The sequence below is a fragment of the Columba livia genome, chromosome 11 (assembly GCF_036013475.1).
Source record: "Columba livia isolate bColLiv1 breed racing homer chromosome 11, bColLiv1.pat.W.v2, whole genome shotgun sequence".
In the NCBI taxonomy this organism is placed as follows: domain Eukaryota; kingdom Metazoa; phylum Chordata; class Aves; order Columbiformes; family Columbidae; genus Columba; species Columba livia.
This window is the reverse complement of record NC_088612.1, coordinates 14,715,367-14,737,364: the sequence shown is the minus strand read 5'-3', so window position 1 is coordinate 14,737,364 and position 21,998 is coordinate 14,715,367. Positions and strand designations below refer to the sequence as shown.

The 21,998-nt window shown below is 40.0% G+C and overlaps 1 protein-coding gene across 14 annotated transcripts in view; it reads right to left on the bottom strand.

Annotated features, from left to right (window-relative positions):
• RNF111 (ring finger protein 111) overlaps positions 1 to 21,990 on the bottom strand; it is a 55,721-nt gene extending 33,731 nt beyond the window's left edge. For 4 of the 14 annotated variants that reach the window (XM_065075993.1, XM_065075995.1, XM_065075998.1 and 1 more), the window contains exons 1-2: positions 12,319 to 12,617; positions 849 to 1,744 (exon numbers count right to left, since the gene is read on the bottom strand). In XM_065075993.1, the coding sequence (XP_064932065.1) occupies positions 849 to 1,725 (877 nt within the window). In that variant the 5' untranslated portion in view covers positions 1,726 to 1,744; positions 12,319 to 12,617. The other 10 variants (XM_065076003.1, XM_065076004.1, XM_065076005.1 and 7 more) reach the window with 7 other exon arrangements.
• Between the last annotated feature and the right edge of the window lie 8 nt (positions 21,991 to 21,998).

The following is a 21,998-nucleotide window of genomic DNA, read 5'->3' as shown; positions in this document are numbered from 1 at the left end:
GTGAACATTACTGATCCCAGTTCAGGACTGCCTTTCACTTGGCAAGTTTAAGATGAAAGGAAGTCCAGGAAAACTGGTAGATGGCGCAAACAAACAAACAACAAAAAAAACCCCACCCACAACACAAAAAAACCCCAACAACCTAAAAAAGCCCAACCAACCAGAAAAACCCAGAAACTCAAAAACAACTCCCACTCCAAAGATTCAAACATGTCCTCAAATACTGTGTTAAGACATACTAGAGAAACACCTATCTAAACCAAGACTATTGCATTTAGTTTACCTGGGTAACACATTTGCTATGTAAAACACCGTGCTTTCCACAACTTCAGGACTTGGAATTTATTGCAATAAAGCTACCTTCAACTGAATCCTGTTTTAGGCACTTATCACAATGACCCATTTTATTATTTTTATCTTTATAAGTTGTCAAGCGCAGTTAATTGTGTATTAGCAGGTATTTCTACATTCTGAAAGCAGGCAGAATTGGTATTCCCACGATCAGTTAAAGCTATAATAGATAAAATTTTTAATGCAATTCGACAGCTAAAAAAAACCCACAGAACAACTCCACAGCATGTGACTTTTCAGACTCAGCAATCTTCCAGTACATTGTTTAGAAACCATTAAATTTACCCTTTACATCAAAGATTCTACATTGTTTTAATTTTACTGGAAGCTCTGAATATACTTTTCCCAACAAGAATTTATGGTGTAACATTCACATTGACTGCAGCAAGTCTATTTGTAATAGAACTTCTACAAAAACTGTTCCAAAGCACTTATAAAAAACATATTGTACATGATAAAGCTCATTAACAAAAAGTACCTCAGGAATTCAGCTTTACCTGAAGGAACAGCTGTACTGTTCTGGAGGTTTTCACCGGGCGACACAAATAAGTCTTCCTCTCCTTCAGTAGATGAACTGGAAGAAGATTCACTACTTAGATCATTCTCACTGGAACTGCTAGAGCTGGGTAGTAAAGCATATTTTCTTCGAGCTAGCACTTCCCGCTTTTTCCTCTGCATTAAAATTCGTTCTTTTTGGTTCTGTGTCCGCTGCGATGAACTTGTTTTCACAAATCTCTTCCTATATGGAAGTCTTCTTAAAGAACTGCTGTGAAAACAGGGCCTTTTCATTAATAACCCAGGAACAGAGTCTGTCTCGGTCCGAGGCCACTTTTGTGACCTTGCACTATGAGTTCTACTTGTAGCATTCAACACTGTCTGAGGATGCCTTACAGGAGCATCTTTTTCTTCATCAGATGTTACTGTGTCCGAGTCCCCAAAATGTAGGCTAGATGAAGGCGAAGAGATACAGTCACTAAAAGAAGAATCATTGTCTTCACTCTGTGTTTCTAGATGCTGTCTCAATCCTAAGATTCCTTGGCTTTCTTTATCAGGACAATTTTGACTATATGAAGGACCAGCCTGCTGGCTCTTGCGTTTTTTTCGCACCACGATACCTTTGTCTTGGTCTGTATGGTTGCCATTCATGTCCTTCTGCTTTTGAGAATCACCACATAAGTGAGAGAACTCATTCCCTACTTTACTGGCAATCATCTCAACTTCTGCAGTGAAGCTTTTGGCTGCCCCAATAGGCTCAGGGTTCAAGAGGATCCCCTTCAGACTCTCCTGTCTCTTTGGTGCATCAGAAGGAACTTCACTCTTCATATCCGCTTCTAGAGTATAAACTATATTACATTCAGGAGTCCATTTAGACATGGGAAGTTTTAAGAAAGGCCTAGAAATAAAAATAGATACACATCAATAAAAAGCAGCATCAGATTTTTCGAGAGCAAAACTGAAATAAGAGAAAATCCATTTATTACTAAGTCTACCACCCCATGGGAAAAGCAAAACAGTAGTAACTGTTTCATAATATTAAGACTACAGCTTGACAATGTAATTTGGAATTGAGACAGAACTCTTGTAACTTGCATTGAAGGAAACTCAGAGTCAGTGAAAATATCATCACTTTCACAGAGCAAGTATTGATGTATGTCACCTGCAAAATACGTGGACGATGTCTTGTTCTACCAATGCGTAAGCATGAGAGTTTTACAGGCTACAGAAGTTTACAGGCTTACAGAAGTTACAGAAGTTTCAGCTAAATAGCTCCAATAGCCATCAACTAAACTACATGCTAAAAAAGGCCCGCATCTTCCCCTATAGCCATACATATGGATAGTAAATACCTTGAACACAATACATGGTACAGTATGGATACAACTGAGCTATAAAAATCAGTTACTTAGAATTCATGGTTCATTTCTGACATGAAAATAAATAAAACAGACAAGATTTAGAATCTTCTTATTTTGAGGTAAAGTAACTCATCTATTACCTTGAGTTTCTTAAAAAAAAACAAAACAAAACACCACACATGAACAGCATGGAGTAGCATACAAAACTATTTTCAGTCCACCTGCTTCCGACTTTATCTTGCAACAGATACTGTGATATATCACATGTTTCCTTAATAGTTGGTACCAGGCAGGTTCCCCTTTCTGTCAAAATATCAGGCTGTCAACATACAATGCTACATTAGCCTTAGAGACTATTTCAGAGAAAAACTTCGGTACTGGAAGACTACTCAAAGAGAGACACAGGCAACAGTAACCTCAGTAACATATTCACCTCCAAACTGCTTCATCTGGCATCTCTGCCTTCCATTTAAATTCCCAAAAGCGACAACAGAATTTGGTTCTTACTGTGATAACCACTGAAGCGCTTTTAACTGTAACTAACATCACTTTTTGGTGCCTCAGATGAATAAGGCTAGAGACATCTGACACTTCTACTACTTAAACAGAGAAGTATTCCCACTTCTCTCCCTCCCTCGCCACTTGTTCGAAGGAGCACCTCCTATGTTCTTCTAGAATGCTTATGCACTGCACCAGAATGCAGAGCTGACCCATGTAAAACAAATTTCCCAACCAGATCAGACACCAACCCAGTTCATCACATAAGCACACCAACAGCCATACCTGGCTCACTGCAGGTTGTGCTGAACTATCAGAAGGCTGCTTACAAAAAATGCATGCAACTCCGCCTCATCTGGAAATGAGGCTCCTTAAGCAGCACAGCTGGAATATGCTTGAAGCTATTAAAAAAATCAGTCTAAGGTAGAAACAGCAGGATTTATGGCAGGTTAAGTAGCATTGCCTACTCAGGTCCATAATCTTCTGCCTGTACCTTCAAGTTCTTCAAAATGCTAATGTGTTGTTACATCAGGTGCTAATATTTAAAGCTTTTGTTTGAGAATAAATCACTATAAGATTGAGACTACAGAACAGAGTCAACTCAACCATTCTGAAGCTGTTTCACGAGCTGATGATGCTTCCAGGAGCAGCTGTGAGCTTGTTGCTCCTCTCAGGCCCTGAAGAATGACTTATCTCAGTCTGCAATGGGTATAAACTTACGCATTATCCCTGGCAGACTGCATTCTCTTCCTAACCTTAAAAAACTAAAGTAATTCTTCAAGTGACATAATTTGAAATAAAAATTTGGCACAAAGCACATATGCTGCAGTACTAACATCTACAGAAGCCATAAATTCACCAGGTCTTTCTGGATATCAAGAAACATGTGGATCTTAGAACAGAGAAGATCCATTCGAATGTTGTCACCTATAATGCTACAAATTTAACAACGGCTGTTAAATGTGAGGCCTATACCCTGTGATAACTAAGAAAGTGTTGGTGATTTCTACTGGAATTACAGCAGATAGGTATGTTTTACATCAGTAGGTCAATAACTGCATGCAACTGGGACTAAACCTCCTCTTGTCTGTGAACACAAGAGGACAGATTCTTACTTTCACTTCATCAGAGCACAATCCGCAGCAGGATATAGTTCTTATTTTCAAGTGTTAAACAGAAGACACTTGAATCCTGGACAATATATATACTTGTTTACTGCAATAAGTTTTAGTGGAATGTACTATATAAGGTTACCCTATTTTCTAGGGCTGAAAAAAGGAAGTTGCAAAACTGCAAAAAAACTTGGAATAAACATTAAGAGTGTAAGAAGTCTACGTAGTAAACAAAGAAGCGCCTATTAAAGCTGTAGAATTCTGATATCTACCCTTCTCTGCTCATGAGGAAAAAGCCAGCTCTCACATGCTCCTCCCTATGCACGCACTTACCCTCACATACATTTACCATCTTTCTTTGGAAAATTAAGACTGAGACTTCCATTTTATAACATTTACAACGAGGGCATGAAATCACAATTCAAACCTGTTACAAGCACACAGAGAACAAGCAGTACCTGGTCTTTTTCTCATCCTCACAAGGTCACCTTTAAGGCAGTATTTTTGGTCTGTTATTTACGCACCACTGTCTTACAGAAACGCAACACCTAATCAATCTTTTCCACTGTCCAAAAGCAAGCCAGCCCCTCCCACAATAAACCCCCAAATCCACAAAGTATTTCCCTTTGGGAAAAAAAAAAGACAAAGTTATTTTATTCATAGAGCTTATTGTCTTCAAGGAGTCATAACATTATATACTATGTGTCCAGCCTACATACAATAGTATCCCATTTTTTTAACATTATAAATAAAAGGAACAATTATATTTAGTTCTGAACTTTTCTTAAGAAACAAAACTCTGAACATTTTCTCATTATGTGAGCAGAGCCAGGGGCTGGTTTCCAATGGACTCTGTTCTACTCACTGGAGTGCTTCCCCCTTTCCCCTCTGTTTCACTGTTAAACTCTAGCATGGAAATCTCAATCAGTATGAAAGTTCTGCATTCTGAATGTGATTATCTTTGTATAAGCTCTGAAATACAGACAGAGCTATGAAAGTTACAGCAAAAATATTAAAGAAACTTAACACTTTGAGAAACCTCAAACTACTTTAAGATGACAAAAAACTAAACCATGACACAATGAAAACTAACCAGAGCACTTAAAACACTAATTACTAGCTTAGTTTTATTCCAAAAAGCAGCCTAGATAAAATAGCCAGTTAACTCAGATCCAAACATTTTGTATATTTGCAGTCTTACAACCATGGAAAAGTCTGCAGTAACTCAACAAAGTAATCAAGAAATCTTCATTTTTGCTAACGAATAGAGAGCCTGAAGGACTCCTTACACATGGCAGAGCTGCTGGCTTCCAATGAAAAATTATACAACAGCTAAAATGTGAGTATATTTTTAAAGTGAATGGCAGCAATAATACATTTGTTCACTATTTAGAAATGCTATTACAAACCTTTGAACAAAAGACTTGACCAAAAAAGAATCTGGAAGAGCTTACCATTTAACTAGATTCCAATCCATTTTAAGTATTTTCAGTGGTTGGGCATAAGAAATACCCATACTACATAAAAGTCAAATGCTTTTACACAGAAGACGAAGTTTAAGAGAGACTACAAAATTACGCAAATATTTAAAACATTAGAATGAGATAATCTGCTGTTAAACAGTTAGAAGGTAATACAAAATCTCCCTGTAATTAAAAGTAGTCCTCAAGCTTTTCCAAAAAGCAGCAGGATGCTCACTCAGCATTAGTGTTCTTCCTTCCCAATAAAAACATTTACCTATTAACTTTCAAAATCAAGACTTTGAGTGGAAAAATGGGGTAATATCTTCTTTTAAATCTTTATAAGTAAAGACTCAATGAATAGCTGTTAAGACAGCTACCTGAAAACTATAAATAATTATTCTAAGTTCCCCCTGAAGCATGTAACTCGCTTCAGAATCATTAACTGTACACAACACTTACCCATTTATGTCACAAATAAAAGACCTTTGATATTAATCATGCCAAGACGCAGAGCAGTGCAAGAAAATGCAAACTGGGGAAGTCCCTCAAAATAGCTAAGTCGAAAACACGGGCTCTAAGTCTGAAATCTTTACAGCAGACAAGCTTATGTCCACATATAAAAGCAGAACACTTTGAGTTATAAGACAGAGCAAGTATTTTGTCATTAAGAATTAATTTCATTACTAGCAATCAAAAAGTATGATAGCATTAAAGCACTATAAAACAGTGAAATGGTTCATTACACAGCATTAACTCAATTTTGTTGTGTAAACTGGGTTGATGAATTCATGTAATCTAATACATCATTACTCTGAAAATGTATTTTCAGTTACATTTTAAAATACAGTTGACTCCCTTCAACCTGAAGAAAAAAAAAATAAAAAAAAAATCTCAGTTTTAGGTGCCAAAAAGCACTTTGATCAATTCTCTCAAGCTTGGCTCCAGCAAGCACACAGTGCTTTGACAAAAGACCAACCGACCACTTCGCAGAAAATGCCTATCTTAGGCACATGTTTCTTACATAACCCCAAATTACTGGTCTCTGTCCTGTTAGTGTAATACACACACCTCAACCCAGCTAGCCAAATAGTTTATTCATCAAATATCTAGACTTCAAGCCAACTTGATGAAAAGCAGTGAACAAAAAATGGTTCATTTACGAAGCAGTTAGTAGTCTACTTTCTCATTTTCTCCATTTTTGATTTCTTGCTCCTCTGTCATGATAAACCCAGAAATTTCCCCTTGTCTGATGCACCCTCCACCACTCAGACCCCAAACACACTCACAGGCAACTTGGCGATCCAGTAGCGCTGAGCCCAGGGCAATCAACAATTCTTCCCTATACAACAGCTCAGCTTACGGAACATGCTGTCATCATAATCTCAGAAAGAACACAGCAGTTCCACTTCCACAAAAATTCTGTGCTATTTAGACCATTTATGTATCCAGTCCAAATGCCCCTATGTGGAAAGATATCAGGCAAGAGGATATTTACAATTGTCTCAGAAAGGAAGTTTCTATCAGTTGCGTTGGTAGTTTCTTTATTCAGTCCTAACTTTTCTTGTCTTTGCATATGTTCAACTGAACTCATTACTAACTTTTAAAAGTAATTCCCTTCCCTAATACATGGCTTTTATTAGATTTTACTTCTAACATTATTTTTACCCTGATAAGCTAAAGCTGGTACTGTTATTTTCATAAGAAAACCTCATTGTTGATGTCTGGTATGCACAAAGAAATCTTACATTGTGTGTGCTGTTCCTACCACAGTACTACTTTTTGAACTGGCAAACATGGCTATCAAGAGCCCAAAGAAAGAAACGGTGAATGAAATCATCGCACAAGCTGTATTTTGGAACACCAACAGTTGTTTCTTTCCTCTCATTAAAATGATATTTTTGTTCTTTCAGCAAGGCTCTTCCATCAGATGAATCAAGATAACAAGAAATGGGATACAGAAAAAGCTTACAGAATTTGTACAAGACCTTCAGCAAAAGTGAGATAACCTGCATACTACTACTTCCCTTTCTCAAGAGCAGAGAGACAAACAGGACTGACTCATGCGCGACCCTGATGCCATGGAGGCTGACAAAGGACTTGGAGCCACTGGAGAAGCTGCACCCCCAACACAACCCTGTGAAGATCAAGTCTCAGTGCTATCATGCCCTGCTCCAAGGGAAATAAAGAACTCACTGAGCAGCGCACAAACCCCACCACTTGTTCAGCTAAAAGGGGCAGCCATGCCCTATTCATTTCATTTCTATCAAGCAGGGGACAACCTGCATAATGCAACATTCAGTTCCACTAGGAGCAAAACAAGTGCAGACTTTGAAACTTTATTGCATTATTCTTCACTTTATGTTGCTCTTCATTTTCACCACTTCATGAGACAAACAGTGCTCTTTTAAAGCTTAACAACTACATTTTAGTATACTATATATTGGTCTTCTAATCTTTGCCAGAAAATAAAGCAATTGATAGTTAAAGATTATGCATCTTTATAAAACAGCAACAATCAGAAGGTAAACTGAAACTCTACTATGTTTGCTCTGATATTATGTAGTATCAAACACATCTTTATTCACAGGACATTATGAAATACCATTACAAAGCACTCTCAATTTCCTTTGTTTGCTTTAATGCAGCCACAGCGATGACAGACACTCCAAATTTTGAAAAGACAAAATTGCCTGAGAATTCTCAGAGCAGAATACTTACCCTTTGCTCTATGGAAAGGTACAGTATTACAGAATAGCATCCATAGTATTAGTTACTAACTGCATGACATTGTTCTGAAGACAGGTTCTTGCCTATAGTCTCCCAAAGACATTCCCTTACATCGAGCCCAGACAGAAGTTTGTGCTCTGTAGAGGTGCTACAGTTACATGAGCCACAGCAATACAGGCAGGCTTACTCAGTCCTTGTAGACAATTCTAAGAGCCATCACCAGCTTGGAATGTCTACTCCTACAGTGAAACAATGTTATTTCAAGTACAGTACTACCTTTGCAAAGCTATCTTAAAAGTAAGTCAGACCATAGTAACCGTACTGTAAAGTACTGTAACCAACAGTATCCATCTTCTGGACCAGCAAAGTCTCCTTAATTTTGTCTCTGAAAAAAAATTTCCTTTGAGACCTTCAAGGTTTGTTTCTTCACGCATAAGCCAATTCAGATCAGTAAAGCAATTATCTTGCAACAGAAATGCCAGGCCACCTATAGAACAGCTACAGAATGCCCTTGTTATGCCATGTTATCATTCATCTCTGAGACTTACCAGTACTGTGTTCTCATGGAGAGACTACTGGAAGTGTTTTTCTCTCACATCCAGCACAGAACAGCTACAAACAGAAGAGCTCTTCCCTAGGAGCACATCTATGGCCTGGCTCCAGCTGGGACAGACAGAACGCAGGGAGCACGCGCAGCTGGAAGCAGCTCAGTTAGATGAGCTGGCAGGCTAAGAGCAGTTCTGCATTGAGCCCTACGAACAAGTTAGTTCTCGCACAATATACCACGAATCAGGCCAAGACCATAAGGCACCCACAGAAATCCCAGCATCAACCAGGCATCAGTGAAGCATTAGTGTGCACATCCCCACCTGGGCAAGGAATGTTTGGCTTTGCACAATGGATGCAAGCAGGTGGATGTGACAAACACGGTGTTCACAAGCACATTCTTCAGTCTAGACATTTATTTGCTCTGTCCTACGCTTAAACTCAGTTAGCTACATTAACACTATGTAAATCACGGTTTTAAGACATAAGCATTATGATTTGGCAACCAAGAATGTTTTTGCTTTAGTGGACTCCAAGACAAACATAACAGCAATGAACTTGAGAATAAGGAGTTGTAGCTTTATAGAAGTCTGGCAAAATAGACTTTTTTATTGGGGCTCAAGACCTTAACTACAAATTCTGCTTCAACGAACTTTAAGAGTATTGTTTCAAGAGACAGCTAGGGAAGTTCTGAGCTAAAGAGCCATCAAAAATAATTTAAAAAATTATTTCTTAGTCCCCCTGGCAGTTTTGACCTTTGAGGTAAATGTAACTGTTCTTAATGCAGAGTCATTTTGCAAAGACTTCTTGATAAAGCTCTGAGCAGCAAAGTAAGAGATGATCTTTGCCACAACTGCTAACAAGAACCTTGCAACTGAGAACTAAGAAATTAACCATTAGGACAGTTTTAGGCTGTTCTTCAGAAAACCTGTGAGAAGTAAGGGATTTTTGAGATACTAAACTGAGTAGATCTACCAGTTTAAGAGGGTAGGACAGCACAGCAGAATTCTGTATTCTTCACCCTGTAGAGCCAAGTGGCAGCGGGTAAAATAAAACATTTTACTTGACAGCAGCCAAGTGTTAGGACCGTACTTTATTGGTAAAACACACCACAGAAGAAAGTCTCTTGCTAGTAAAGTCATGAACCAGCCTTCTCAGATTTCACTTGGTAAACACTTAATAAGGAAGACATCACTTTAATTCACAATACTTACTTTTCCAAATAGCATAAACTATATAAACCAGCAAAATAATCTTGTTAGCAAAATTTTGGGTTAGTGAAAGAAACATTTTGCTTTCTTCCTTCCCCGCTGCTCCATTAGGGGTCTCTGTTAGGCCTGACACCAGCCCACCAAGAAAATCACTCATCTAACTTTAAGCCTGAAGGAAGTTCACTAGTGTAACACTGGCTGCAGATATATTTTATGTTTCTTTTAAGAGAACTGCAGGCTTTGGAAGCAGCTGATCACTGTCACACTGACAAAACTTAAGAGACTACGACTGGAAGTAATTATCCTACCCCTATGTTGTACATGTCTCCCATACGACATTACTCAACATAGACATTTCTAAATCTCTTTCTCAACCTCACTGACATACAAACAGCTAAAACACTAAAAATCTGATGATAAAACTGACCTAAAGGAGGTTGCACATTAGTAAAGCTGTGGGGAAATCTTTATACAACATCTACCTTTGGCAAATCCATCTCTCTGTACTATTCCCACTGTTTACATGTGAAGTAAATCATCCTGTTCCCCACCCTTTCCAGCAATTTTTTTCCCCATCTACTCAACAGCCTGACATTTAAGCCTCCACAGTTCATAAACTAGAGCGAGAGGGCACTATTACCTCGATCTTCCCAAAAGAATGTCCTCACCATTAGAGGAAATATAAACCACTGAAAGACCCTTCATCTTGGAAAAAAAGGCAGTAACTGCTGTCAGCTAAATGTTATCACAACATGGCCACCTCCACTGAAAGACAAAGCTGTTATAAATGATCTGGTTCCGCAGGTCTACAATATTATTAATTTGAAGATAAAATTCAAGTCACAGACATATTAAGATACACTCTTAATACACTTTTTAAAAAGTCATTGCTTCATAAAAGACACAGTTCTGAAAGGTCAGAATGCTCCCATCCAGATTTTGAAAGGACATGTGAAATATGCATAAAGACTAAGAGCTGTTGTTCACCCCCGGACTCCTAATACCAGACATAACCACAGCCGTGGCTGCCAGGGCTTCAATCATCAATAAACAGATGCGAGACTTCAACAGTCTTAAAATGGGAAGCTTGGTGTCTTAGGCACTTTAACTGAAGTGAAATGCAAAATGTTGCACACAGCCTTTCCTGTCTTACGAATTCAATAGGTCATTTTACACTGTGGATGACAGTGTGAGACAGGTGACCAGATGTTCACTTTATCAAGCGAACTAAGCCCTCATCTTTCCCTATCAAGCCTTGCACATCAGCTGGAATACAAATCTGAGCTGGTGATCATCTTGGCTAACAGCCTTTTTTGTTGTTGCCCCCCCCCCCGCCAGTAGTCCATCTATCCAACAGAAAGCTGAAAACATGACTAAAAACATTTAAATTGGTGAAAAACTACTTTGATAGCAAGGACTACAGGTACGTGAAGTAAAAGCAGCTTTCACTTCTGTTTTTAAGAGTGACAAAATTATTCCGATTCTTTAAATATTAATTTTCCTCAAGAAAGTTTCTAATAAGTATGCAGAATTTATTTTTGGAATTTTCTATTGGTTACAACAAAGACAACGTAAGGGCTTCATTCACCACCTGAAAACCTAGTTTTTATTTATTAGTTTATAATACAGATATTCCACCATGATAAATGCTAGCAAGGTCTCCATGCTACGCAGTCAATTCTTATATTTCTTGTCAAATATCTGCCTCTGAATCATGCTAAAATCAAATAAAGTTGGACTATTACAGCAGGATCTTACGTCTTGCATTATATCTTCTTTTGGAGAAGTCATTGACTATCAGGAATTAAGGGTATAATTTAATCAGCTAAGGCAACCAGGACTTGCTTATAATTTCACAAAACCATTTCAAGCCCTGGAAGAGCTTACTCAAAAACAAAAATTCCACAAACCTATGCTCAGTGTTAATCACCCAAACACAGACACTTCCAACAGTACACAGATCCTTAACACCTGTCCATTTCAGTAAGGTACAAACCTACCCACCTCTGAACAGAGCGGCCTACATTTCTGAATGAACGGTGCTTCCTTGTTTATTAGGAAAAAAATATCTGACAACGATTTTTTTTTTAATATGAGTTAAGAAACAGAATACCAACTTTGCAAACAAAACAAATTACGTTGTAATAAACCCTATTACGCACACAAATAAAACTAAATTCTCTATTGTAAGGGAAAATTCGTGACAAATTTTCAAGAAGACAAAACCCAAGAGAGTGCTGCGGCTTCCCGCAATGGAGATACTGCTTTGCGCGTCAACGAGGCACTGGAAAAAAACAAAAACCACCACCGTGAAGTTCCCACCCGCCCAACGGCCCCCTCGCCCCCCGGGCCGGGCCAGCCCCGCCGGGAGACGACGGGAGAGGAGAGGAGAGGAGAGCCGGCCGGGCCCGGCCAGCGCTGCCGCCACCGGGGCGGGGCTGGGGAAAGGAGAGGAGGGAGCCCACCGCCCCCCTCCCGGCCCCCGCGGGCCCCACCCGCCACGACACAACGCCCCGCGGGGTGCGGGCAACACCGCGGCCCCCGCCCCCCGTACCTGAGACAGCGAGGCCGAGGGGAAGAAGCGGCTGCCGCCGGCGCCTGCCCAGGGCCGGAGGGGAGGAAGCGGCCCCGGCGGGCAGCGCAGGGACCCCGTGTCGGTGCCTGGCGCGGCCCGGGAGGCCACCGCCTCCAGCTCAGCAGCGCCCTGCCCCGCCGCCCGCTGCCCCCGGCCTGGCCGCCGCCGCCCGGACCCGGTGACACGCCGCGAGGCGGGCGACGTTTTGTTGTTGCGCAGCCCCCGCTCCCTCCCCAGCCGCAGCGCGACACTCGGTGCTGCTTTACAGCGCTCCGCAAAGCGCAGCCGCGCCGGCTCGCGCCCCGCCTCCCGTCAGGCGCCGCTCGCGGGGCCGCGCCCCCTGCTGGGCGGAAGCGGCGGCGCAGCGCGGGGCTCCCCTCATCCCCAGGGCACGGACAGCCCGCGGCCCCCAGCGGCTGCCCCGGGACGGGGACCCGAGCAGACCGAGGGGAAGGCAGCGCACACTGCCTGGGCTCCGGCCAGCCCCGCTGCTGCTGTGTCCGCATTTCCCCATGCGGGTCTCATGCAAACGCGTTGCTTTGCCGCCCCGAGACGGCTCCGTGTGACCGCGCTGCCAGCTGTGCCGGCCGAGCTGACCGGCAGCGGCCAGGACAAGGATCCCCGCGCCCGGCCGGCCCACCCCGGCGGCAGCGCTGCCGGGTCCCGCCTGGAAACGCACACGCATCGCATCTACTCTCCCGAGAAACAGGGATTTAATTTGCATTTACCGCAGTAATGCAGGAACAGGTGAGCCTGCCCGCTCTTCTTACCACTACGCTGCCAGTCAGACCTTGTGAGACCTCCAGCTGAGGGCTGTGCCTGCTCATTGTTAACGCACCAGCACTGTGAGCATCACGACTTTGACAAGTCTCTCATTTAGCAGAGCTTCCAGCTTAAAACACTGGGCAGAGAAGGGCTGTGTGCTGTCAGTGAGCAACACATACATACACGGGAGATTCAGGAGCAGAAAGGTGTAGTCTGATCTACCAGCAGCTAAAGATATTACTCAGAACACACTGCCACGAGAGACACCAGCATACAAGAGTTCTGACACGTTTTGGAGGAGGTAAACAACCTTCATGCATCATTACAAAATAAATGGTCATTGGGAAAAAATGCATTTTGAGACTATTAATTTAATGAGTATTTGAATGGAATTTCCTTAAAGCAAAAGTGGATAAAACAACACGGAAGCTATTTCCCAAACACGGAAAAAAGGCTGTAAGGAGAGACTCCAACAAATGCCTAACTCGAAAGAAGATACATTTCTGAGGCAGGAAAAGGGATTACTAAGCAAAGGAATGTCCAAATACGTCAAGAAGTGTAGAAACAAAGTGCAAAAGGTGCTAGACCATGGAAATTATATGAAAATAAACAAGTTTTTCAGCTTTATACATAACACAAGAGCAAAGGAGAAAGTGAGACCCACATACAGTGAAGGTGGAAAAAAGGATCCCAGATGATTTCATGTGGTTCCAGAACCAAAATAATAATTCATTTCAGTTTCCAATGAAGACAAAAATACAGGTCATCCAGCATTACCTTGCTAGCTTTTTCTACAGTTTTCTGGGGGTGTTTGGTTGGTTTTATTTATTTTTTAAAATCAAGGAATACAATACGTTTCATGCAGCCAGACTTCAGGAAACAAGGACACTGGGCCACATATGAAATAACCACTGAAACCAGAGAGAATGGGGAGCAGTCCAAAAAAAAGAAACATGCCTAAACCACCTAACAGAAGAAAGCAAAAGACAGTGGAAAGAAGGTCACATCAGATTCTATGGAGGTCACGAATGGCTTGGTCATGTAAGCAATCTTAATATTTTTCATTCATGACTGGAACTGAAGGTGAAATACATGAATAAACATCTGTTGGGGAAAAAAATAATACATGGGAAGAACTGAATGACCTTGAAGACCAGACTAATGTGAGCAAGGTGAAAAAAAGAGTAAAATATAAATAATGTACACTTAAATACTAATGACTAAAAGTTTTGGTATATATTTCATACTTGTCAGGTAGAAGGCAGCAGGATGAGAACTTCAATAAACTATGTAATTAAGAAAATGAACAACAGTCAACAACATGATGTAGACATGAAAAAAATCAAACATGCTTGTACAATATTTTAATCTAAATATTTTCCAGGGAGAGAGAGGTTTCAATGCTATTGTAAAAATTATTCCTGATGTATTCTTACAACTACTTTATCCAGCTTTTTAAAAAATTTATTCTGGAAAGATGAACTCTAAACAGGACACTCAAGGGAATATAGCATATATAATATGAGAGGAAGCTAATGAAATTTGGCTGGATTACTTTAAGAAATGAGACAGAGGAACATTCTTTATAAGCTGAACAGCAGCTAATACCAATAAAAACAATACACCAACTAGTTATGTATTGATCTGTTTACTTAATAATTGTTTTGAACACTCACATGAAAGATGACAGAAAGGTATTTCTTGGCAGAGAAAATGTAGAGCCACTCTATGCTCACCAATTGAAAGACATATAAAGAGCATTTCAAAAACCAAAAGCAAGGGCTACAGAGTGGCTACAAATCTCAGTTCACAAAATAAAAAGAAACACATGGTAAGAACGGATATTCTTGATTTTCTCCCAGTGCAAAGACAGAGTGGCCAGATGATTTGTAAATGCTTTAGCTGTATATGATTTGGTAGACCTTTCCTCCTTGGGTAAATTAAAGGTAGAATTCCTAGCATTCTTACTAGCTATGATTTCCCGGTTCATATTTCACTATGGGCTACCAGCTGACAATAAGCTACTAAGTTGTGGGCTACGTCACTCTTAAATTAACACTTGATAGAAATTAGTTTGTCTATTATTGACTGGTTATTAACATATTTTTAAAGCAAAGCGATGGAGAAAAAGCACTTCAACGCCTGGAATTGCTCACTTAAAAAAAAAAAAAAAAAAAAGTTTTAACTTCTATCTGTGCCCTTTGATATATTTATTAAAATTGCTTCTGCCATTCTTTTAGGTTATAGACAGCTGTCTTGAAAATATTTTATTGATTCCTTGGACAAAACCAAAGGCTTCTCCTTTTCACACTTCTTAGCTACAGAAAACAAAAAGGTTAAATAAATTAATGCTAAATCACTAATGCAAATTTCAGAATAGCTTTCAGGCTGGGTGTCATCAATTCATACTAAACTCTTTGACTTCTAAGTAGAGCCTAACAAAACCATTTATATATGTACCCCAGGGCCTGGCAGAACTAAAGACATAAAGAAGCAGCTGTCTTATCTAAGATCAAAATAATGGCAACCAGCAGGAGTCTGCACTTTACATTTTTGGCAAGAAGACAAAAATCAAAGCAAACCCCTATGCTGAGGTACTGTCAGCAGCTCGGCTTCATAGCTGGACGCAGCGCTAGGCAGGAGCAGTGTTTCATTCTGCTCGCCCACAAAGGAAAGCCAGCACAGCTTCTCCAGGTGCCAACACCAGCTTCTGGGACACCATCCCACCGGGCACATGGGCAAGGTGCAAGGGGCACACTTGTACAAGGAGATGTCTTCACTCTGAGCTCTGTTAACTGCAAGTCTGGTAGAGCCCAGGACAGCATGGATCATATACACTTATAAACCTTCTGTCTATATACAGGAGTATGTATCTCCTGTCACAAATACCGCAAGAGCTCAAAATTACTTGCAACCAGGTTATTAATCCAGATGAAAATTGCCCATTCTTTGACATTTATGTCATATGTAGTCCTGTAGACTTAAAATGGACCATTCTTAAGCATATGTTTAAATGTTTGTAAGTGCTGAGTCACATTGAAATTACTAGTACTATTATTAAACTGTAAAGCCTTTCATGGCAGTATGTTGTGAGGGTAATACAGGAGAAAAAAATAAAAAAAATCACAAAAATTGTGAGATTGATATTCAGATGACAAAAATTGTCACAGCTCAAACCGGTCCAGATGAAGATCTTACCGGTGAAAACTGGAGAAATAGGGAAGAGGAGAAAAAAATGCTGCAAGATTTGTAACATGAAAAATTGCTGATAGGAAGTGAAAAAAAAGGATGCATTTGCAGAGTAAAAAAATACAACTCAACAGCTGTTGTGTTATACATTTTATGATTATAAATACTGGAAATTTTCTAATGTGACCAATGTAAGAGCTTTCAAAAGCTCTGGAACATAACACACACCACTCAGGTAACTGTATGTTTTTAACATATACGGAAGAACAAAAAAAAAACCCCTACATTAGAGCAAAACACAGATAGAGAAATGACCCACCAGTCACTCATTTTATTTCACACTGTAAAGCCTGACAAGACTGTGAAAGGTTAGAAGCAGCATTTTCACAACACATTACTTCAGAAACTATGCAAATCCCTACTAAGGTCTCAAGCAGTTAGATACTCTAAGTATGATATTTTAAGTATTTAAGTTGTCATATAATTAAGTAGGCGTGGCATATGTAATTACTTAGAAATAGCTACTTTGTTGACGGTATTTTTAATGTTTTCTTTTTTTTTTCTTGTCAAAAAACAAGTATGTCACCAATCTGTTAATAGAATGATCGCATGAGATATTCCTTTGTATTCTTTCAGTGCTTGTACAATAATGAGGCCAAACAGATTATTGCATTTTAATGATGAATCAGCAGCTATTTTTAGGGCAATTAGGTTTAAAACAAACAAAAGTACCCTGCATTTAATGATCTGATTTTACACTAAGAAATTCAATAGCCATTTCCTAGCATGTACATATATACTTTAAGTAGTAAAATAAAGAAAAATATCTGTGTTTGATTTACAAGTAGCTTATGTTCTTCTCCTTGCTGTTCTGTAGAATTATAACAAGAGCTACTTAAAAATCAGAAAGTCTTTTCTACAACCTTCTTCTGACTGCTTATCATACAGTGTATCAATAATACATCAAAAGGAAAACTATACATTTGGAGTGGAAAAAGCTATTTTTTATAGCAGTCATGCATATTAAATTATCAGCGACTGTTGATGTCAAAATATATCTATTGTCAGGCATTTGCTGAAAATGTCTCAAATGGCATTATTCATTCTTGCTTTCTCTGGAGGGAAATAGTGCAGCTAACATACCATCTGATAATTTTTAAACGTAAGCTTGATTGGAGGTTTGAATATAGCCAGATTAATATCAAGATTTACTAAAAGGAAAGTTTGAAATTGTAGTAACGAGGCAACATAACACCAGAACTGGGACAAGACTCAGCACCTCTTGAAGTAAAAGGGATTCTTCCTGTTCATTTCAGTTGATTTGGCATCAGCTCAATGTCTCACTTTTTTTAAAAAAGGTGGTTAGATCCAAGAAGAAACTGAGTCATTGTATCATTAATTGCTGTAATAACTATCTTTGATGGAGTCAGCACCCAAAATACTGTACTAGAAACTTGGATTTCTGAAGCAAACAAACAAAAGCCTAAAGTTAGAGTGAAAATACACATTGCAGAAATCAGTTTGTTAAGCAGAGAACTGCACACAGTTTTGCTGATAAAGAGACATGGAAGAGCAATGCGTATCAAATGAGACAGGATCCTGCTAATCGTAGGTACTTCATTTGGAGGTGACCTTCGAGCACTCCAGCCCTTCCCCTTTCCTCAAACCAATGTTTCTCCTCGGGCAGAAGAGGAGAAAACTGGGGCAGCCTTTTTAGCTCTAGGTGAATGCCCTAGCCAGGAGGCTTCCTTACATTAAAATAAATTTTAAAAAAGGCAAGAACTGCTTCTTATCTTTTAAAAACACTGAATATCACAGCATTTTTACAAAGCCAAATCACGTTAAAACTGCAAAGAGCATACCAACTGTGTGAAGCTGTAAATGAGGTAAAATAGCCATTGTTTGGTCCTCCATTAGGCTTCTGTGTGAGGTTAGCAGTAGACTGGTCAGCACTGTTCAAACTGGGCTAATCTTCTATGCAGAAAAAAAGCAAACTTACAGAACCCTGGGGAAAACATTAAAAATTGAAGAATGCTTACAACTTTCAGGTGTCTCACAGACAAAAAAGAATTTACAGGAGCAGAGTTTCAGACTTCTTTGTTGCCATTTAAATATTAATATCTGGGCCAAACATTTCTGCTCTTTGAAAGTCTATTACCATTTCCTGATCAAATTCTACCACAAATTTCAGAACCTAATGGTATAAAACAATCTCTTTGAAAAATAGCAGATGTTTCAAGAGCCTACAAAAGGACTAATAAGAGTATTTTTCTTTTAAAAGACCAAACAATAAAACACCCCACAAAATTAGAAAACAGCAACCTAATTAAAATTCCGGGACAAATTCAGATTATTTGTAGATACCTGGAAAATAGCAAAGTGATAAATAATGACCAACATCATTTGTTCATGACAATCTATCAAATCATTTGAATTTCCATTTATGGTTCCACAGATATCAATAAACTGAAGAGGTTTGCTTCACTGAGACTTCTGACATTCTGTTCCATCTATGTTTTCATAGGGAAGATAAGGAAATTTGATCTGAATAGAAACTACATAAATCCAGTGCAAAACTGGTTTGTACCCAGAGGATCAATATTAGTAGTTTACTATCAAACTGTAAGTAATATCAAATAAAATTCCTCATACACTTCAATATTGTAAAATCTTTGGGTAATGGCTTAGAGACTATGCTCATAAACCCGGAGCTGACACCAGGTTGAAAGGTACTAGAAAGAGCAGAATTGAAGACTGGAGTTTGAAATAATTGCAGTGGGACAATTCTATAGCATAAGTGCAAAGTTCTGCACTTAGCCAGAAATAATCAACTGCACACAAAAGAGATATCATAATAAACTTGCAGAAAATAAACCAATTGGTAGAGTGGATCACAAGCAGAACACGTCAACTAGTTCATGAGCTTGAAAAAGGCATCCACCCTACTGAGATGCATAACTGGAAGTGGTGTCACCAAGATAACTTCAAGAACTTATGCAAAGATTGGTCAGGAGCTAGAAGGGTACAACGACAAAAGGTCATGTGTTTCTGAACTCTGATTTAAAAAAAGGAAATAATCCATGCTTTTAATCAAAAAATAAAAAACTGAACAAAAATATGGTAACAGTCTTAGTTTATGTAAAATAATGCTGTGAAAAGAAAGGAATAATCCTTTACATTCACTTTGAATAAGAAGGCTAAATTGCAGCAAAAGGGATTTAATCTAGACATCTGAAAAAGGATAGGTAAGGACTAGACTGTCTGAGGAACGAGGGGAATCTGTGTTTAAGGCTTTAAGAACAGATTAGGCAAACATCCATCAAGGTTATTTTCATAATAGCTTATTGTGCCTCGAGGCAGGAGGCCGACTGAGAATAGACTTAAGGTCACTTTTGGCTCTGTTGGCTGATGTTTTTTTTGGGGGGTGGGCTGGGTTAGATGTACAGCTTTCATATCTACATGACATCAACCAACAAGCAGTGAGGTTTAGGTAAGTCAAGCAACCCCTCTCAAACAGCGTGAGCACTGTATTTGTTACCCCTCTCATCTTTCCTCAACCTGGACACAGTAAAGTCGTCTTCACCACTACTAGAGCCCAATCATTGGGATTTGTGTGTATTTGTACAACAGTTTACCGCAATAAAACTGACAGTCCTGAATGAGACTTTGTTGTGCAGCCAAACTCAAAATATGCAAATAAATTAAACTTAAGACTTTTTCATGCAATGCTGAAATGTTATACAAACGCTCACAAAAATCTGGTTTTGTAGTCCAAAGTTAAGCTGAAGAGTTCATTTAACTTGAAGGTCAATTCAAATGTATTTGATGTTAATGCAAATGTTATCACAGAATACAGCATCAGGAAAAACTATCTTAATTTCTTATTGAAGATCATTATTTTAATAAAATCTTGGTACCAAGTGCAACAGCAGCATTATATTTCTAAAATATACATGCAATTATCAGTCCAAACTGTTTTATTTTAAACTTCTGTGCATGCTTAACTTTTAAATACATGTATATTAGTCTTTATTAACTGATATCTAGTTCAGCAAAGTATTCTTTAAATACTTCAAGTGCATGTTGAAAAGAGAGGATGGTGTTACAAATCTTTGCAGGATTCAGGATCTGATTTGCACAAAAGGTTCTTTTATTTATTAAATAGAACTCTCATTCAATTTCTCATTTTTATCAATATGCAATTTCTGAAAGACGAGAAGGAACAAGAGGATTGTTGTGACTCATACTGGTTTAGACATACTTAAATTCACAGATTCTGCCTCATTTAAAGATTTAATAGCAGTTGTAGCATCTAATATTGACAAAATAGCTTCAAGTGTTCTCTACAGAAAGCAAATGAAATAGTTATTAAGAAGTCGCACCTTCCATTACCTGGTACAAATACAGCCTAATAGATCATAATAAAAAGTACTTTATTTGTTAACAATATAAAACATTAGTATTGTACTTCTAGAATACTTCCAATAAAAAACCGTTAGGCAAACAGATCTACTTCTTCCTAGATTCTTCTTCCTCTAATATTTAAAATCATTGGAGCTAATATTTCACCTGGGAAAAATTAGTAAAACCAGCATCAATTATTTAAGCATATTTCCTAAACTTTGAAAAGTCAGTGTCCAGAGCAAACAAGAAGGTACGACCCAACTCGTTAATGTGAATGGCGAAGCACCGATAACAGGTAAATAAATATTTTGCTTTTATTTAGAAAAATAAAATTCTAATAATTACTCTGACACGAATCCAATGAACACTTTATTAAAAGAGCTAACAAACCAAAACAGGAGATAAGTAGACAAGTCTCAGGAAAGCTTGCAAAAGCTCACAAAAAAACCCACCCCAAAATAATAAAACAAACAAACAAACAAACAAAAAACAACCCACAGAACAAAACAAAAACCCAAACAAACAAACAAAACAAACCACCCGTCGCAAATTCCCGCCCTCCAGCTTCTCCGAGCCCCGTGTAGGCCCCGCTGGAGCCGGACGCTGTTTGCACTTGATCAAACTCTCTGCACGTTTCCCAGACCTTAAAGATCAGATCACCTGGTTCCGAGGGACACCTTCCAGCAGAGCAGGTTGCTCAGAGCCCCGTCCAGCCTGGCCCTGGGCACCGCCAGAGGAGGGGCGGCCCCAGCCCCCCGGGCGGCCCGTTCCGCGCTCACCGCCCCGGTGCGCTGGGGCACACGCGCAGTCACCTCACACTTATTCAACGTTACTTTCTCCTGAACAGGCCCACAGCTGCATAAAGTGAAAGTCTCCGAACGTAAGTTCTCAAGAGAAACCAAGAGCGGACTGTGACACAAGCCTGCACAACCGCGGTTAGCGCAGCGGCTCCTCAGGCCAGTCCCGGCCCAGAGCCGGCGACCCCTCCCGCCGCAGCGCAACCCCGCGGCCCCACGCCTCCCGCCAGGCCCGGCCCCACCGCCGCCCGCACCGCCCCGGGGCACCTCATGGCTCTCGGCGCCGCTCCCTGCAGAAGCAAGAGCCCAGCCCCGAGCCGAGCCGAGCACCGGCCCGTCCTTCCTGGGCGGGCTCCGCGGGGCCGAGGCGCAGCCCAGTACCCCCCACCCGGCCGGCCCGCCCGCCGCCAACCTCTCGCGGGGAGGTCCCGGGGCCAGGTGAGCCGCAGCGCGCCTGCGCCGCGCCGCCAGGTCGGCCGCAGCCTCCATCCGGGTACTGGGCGG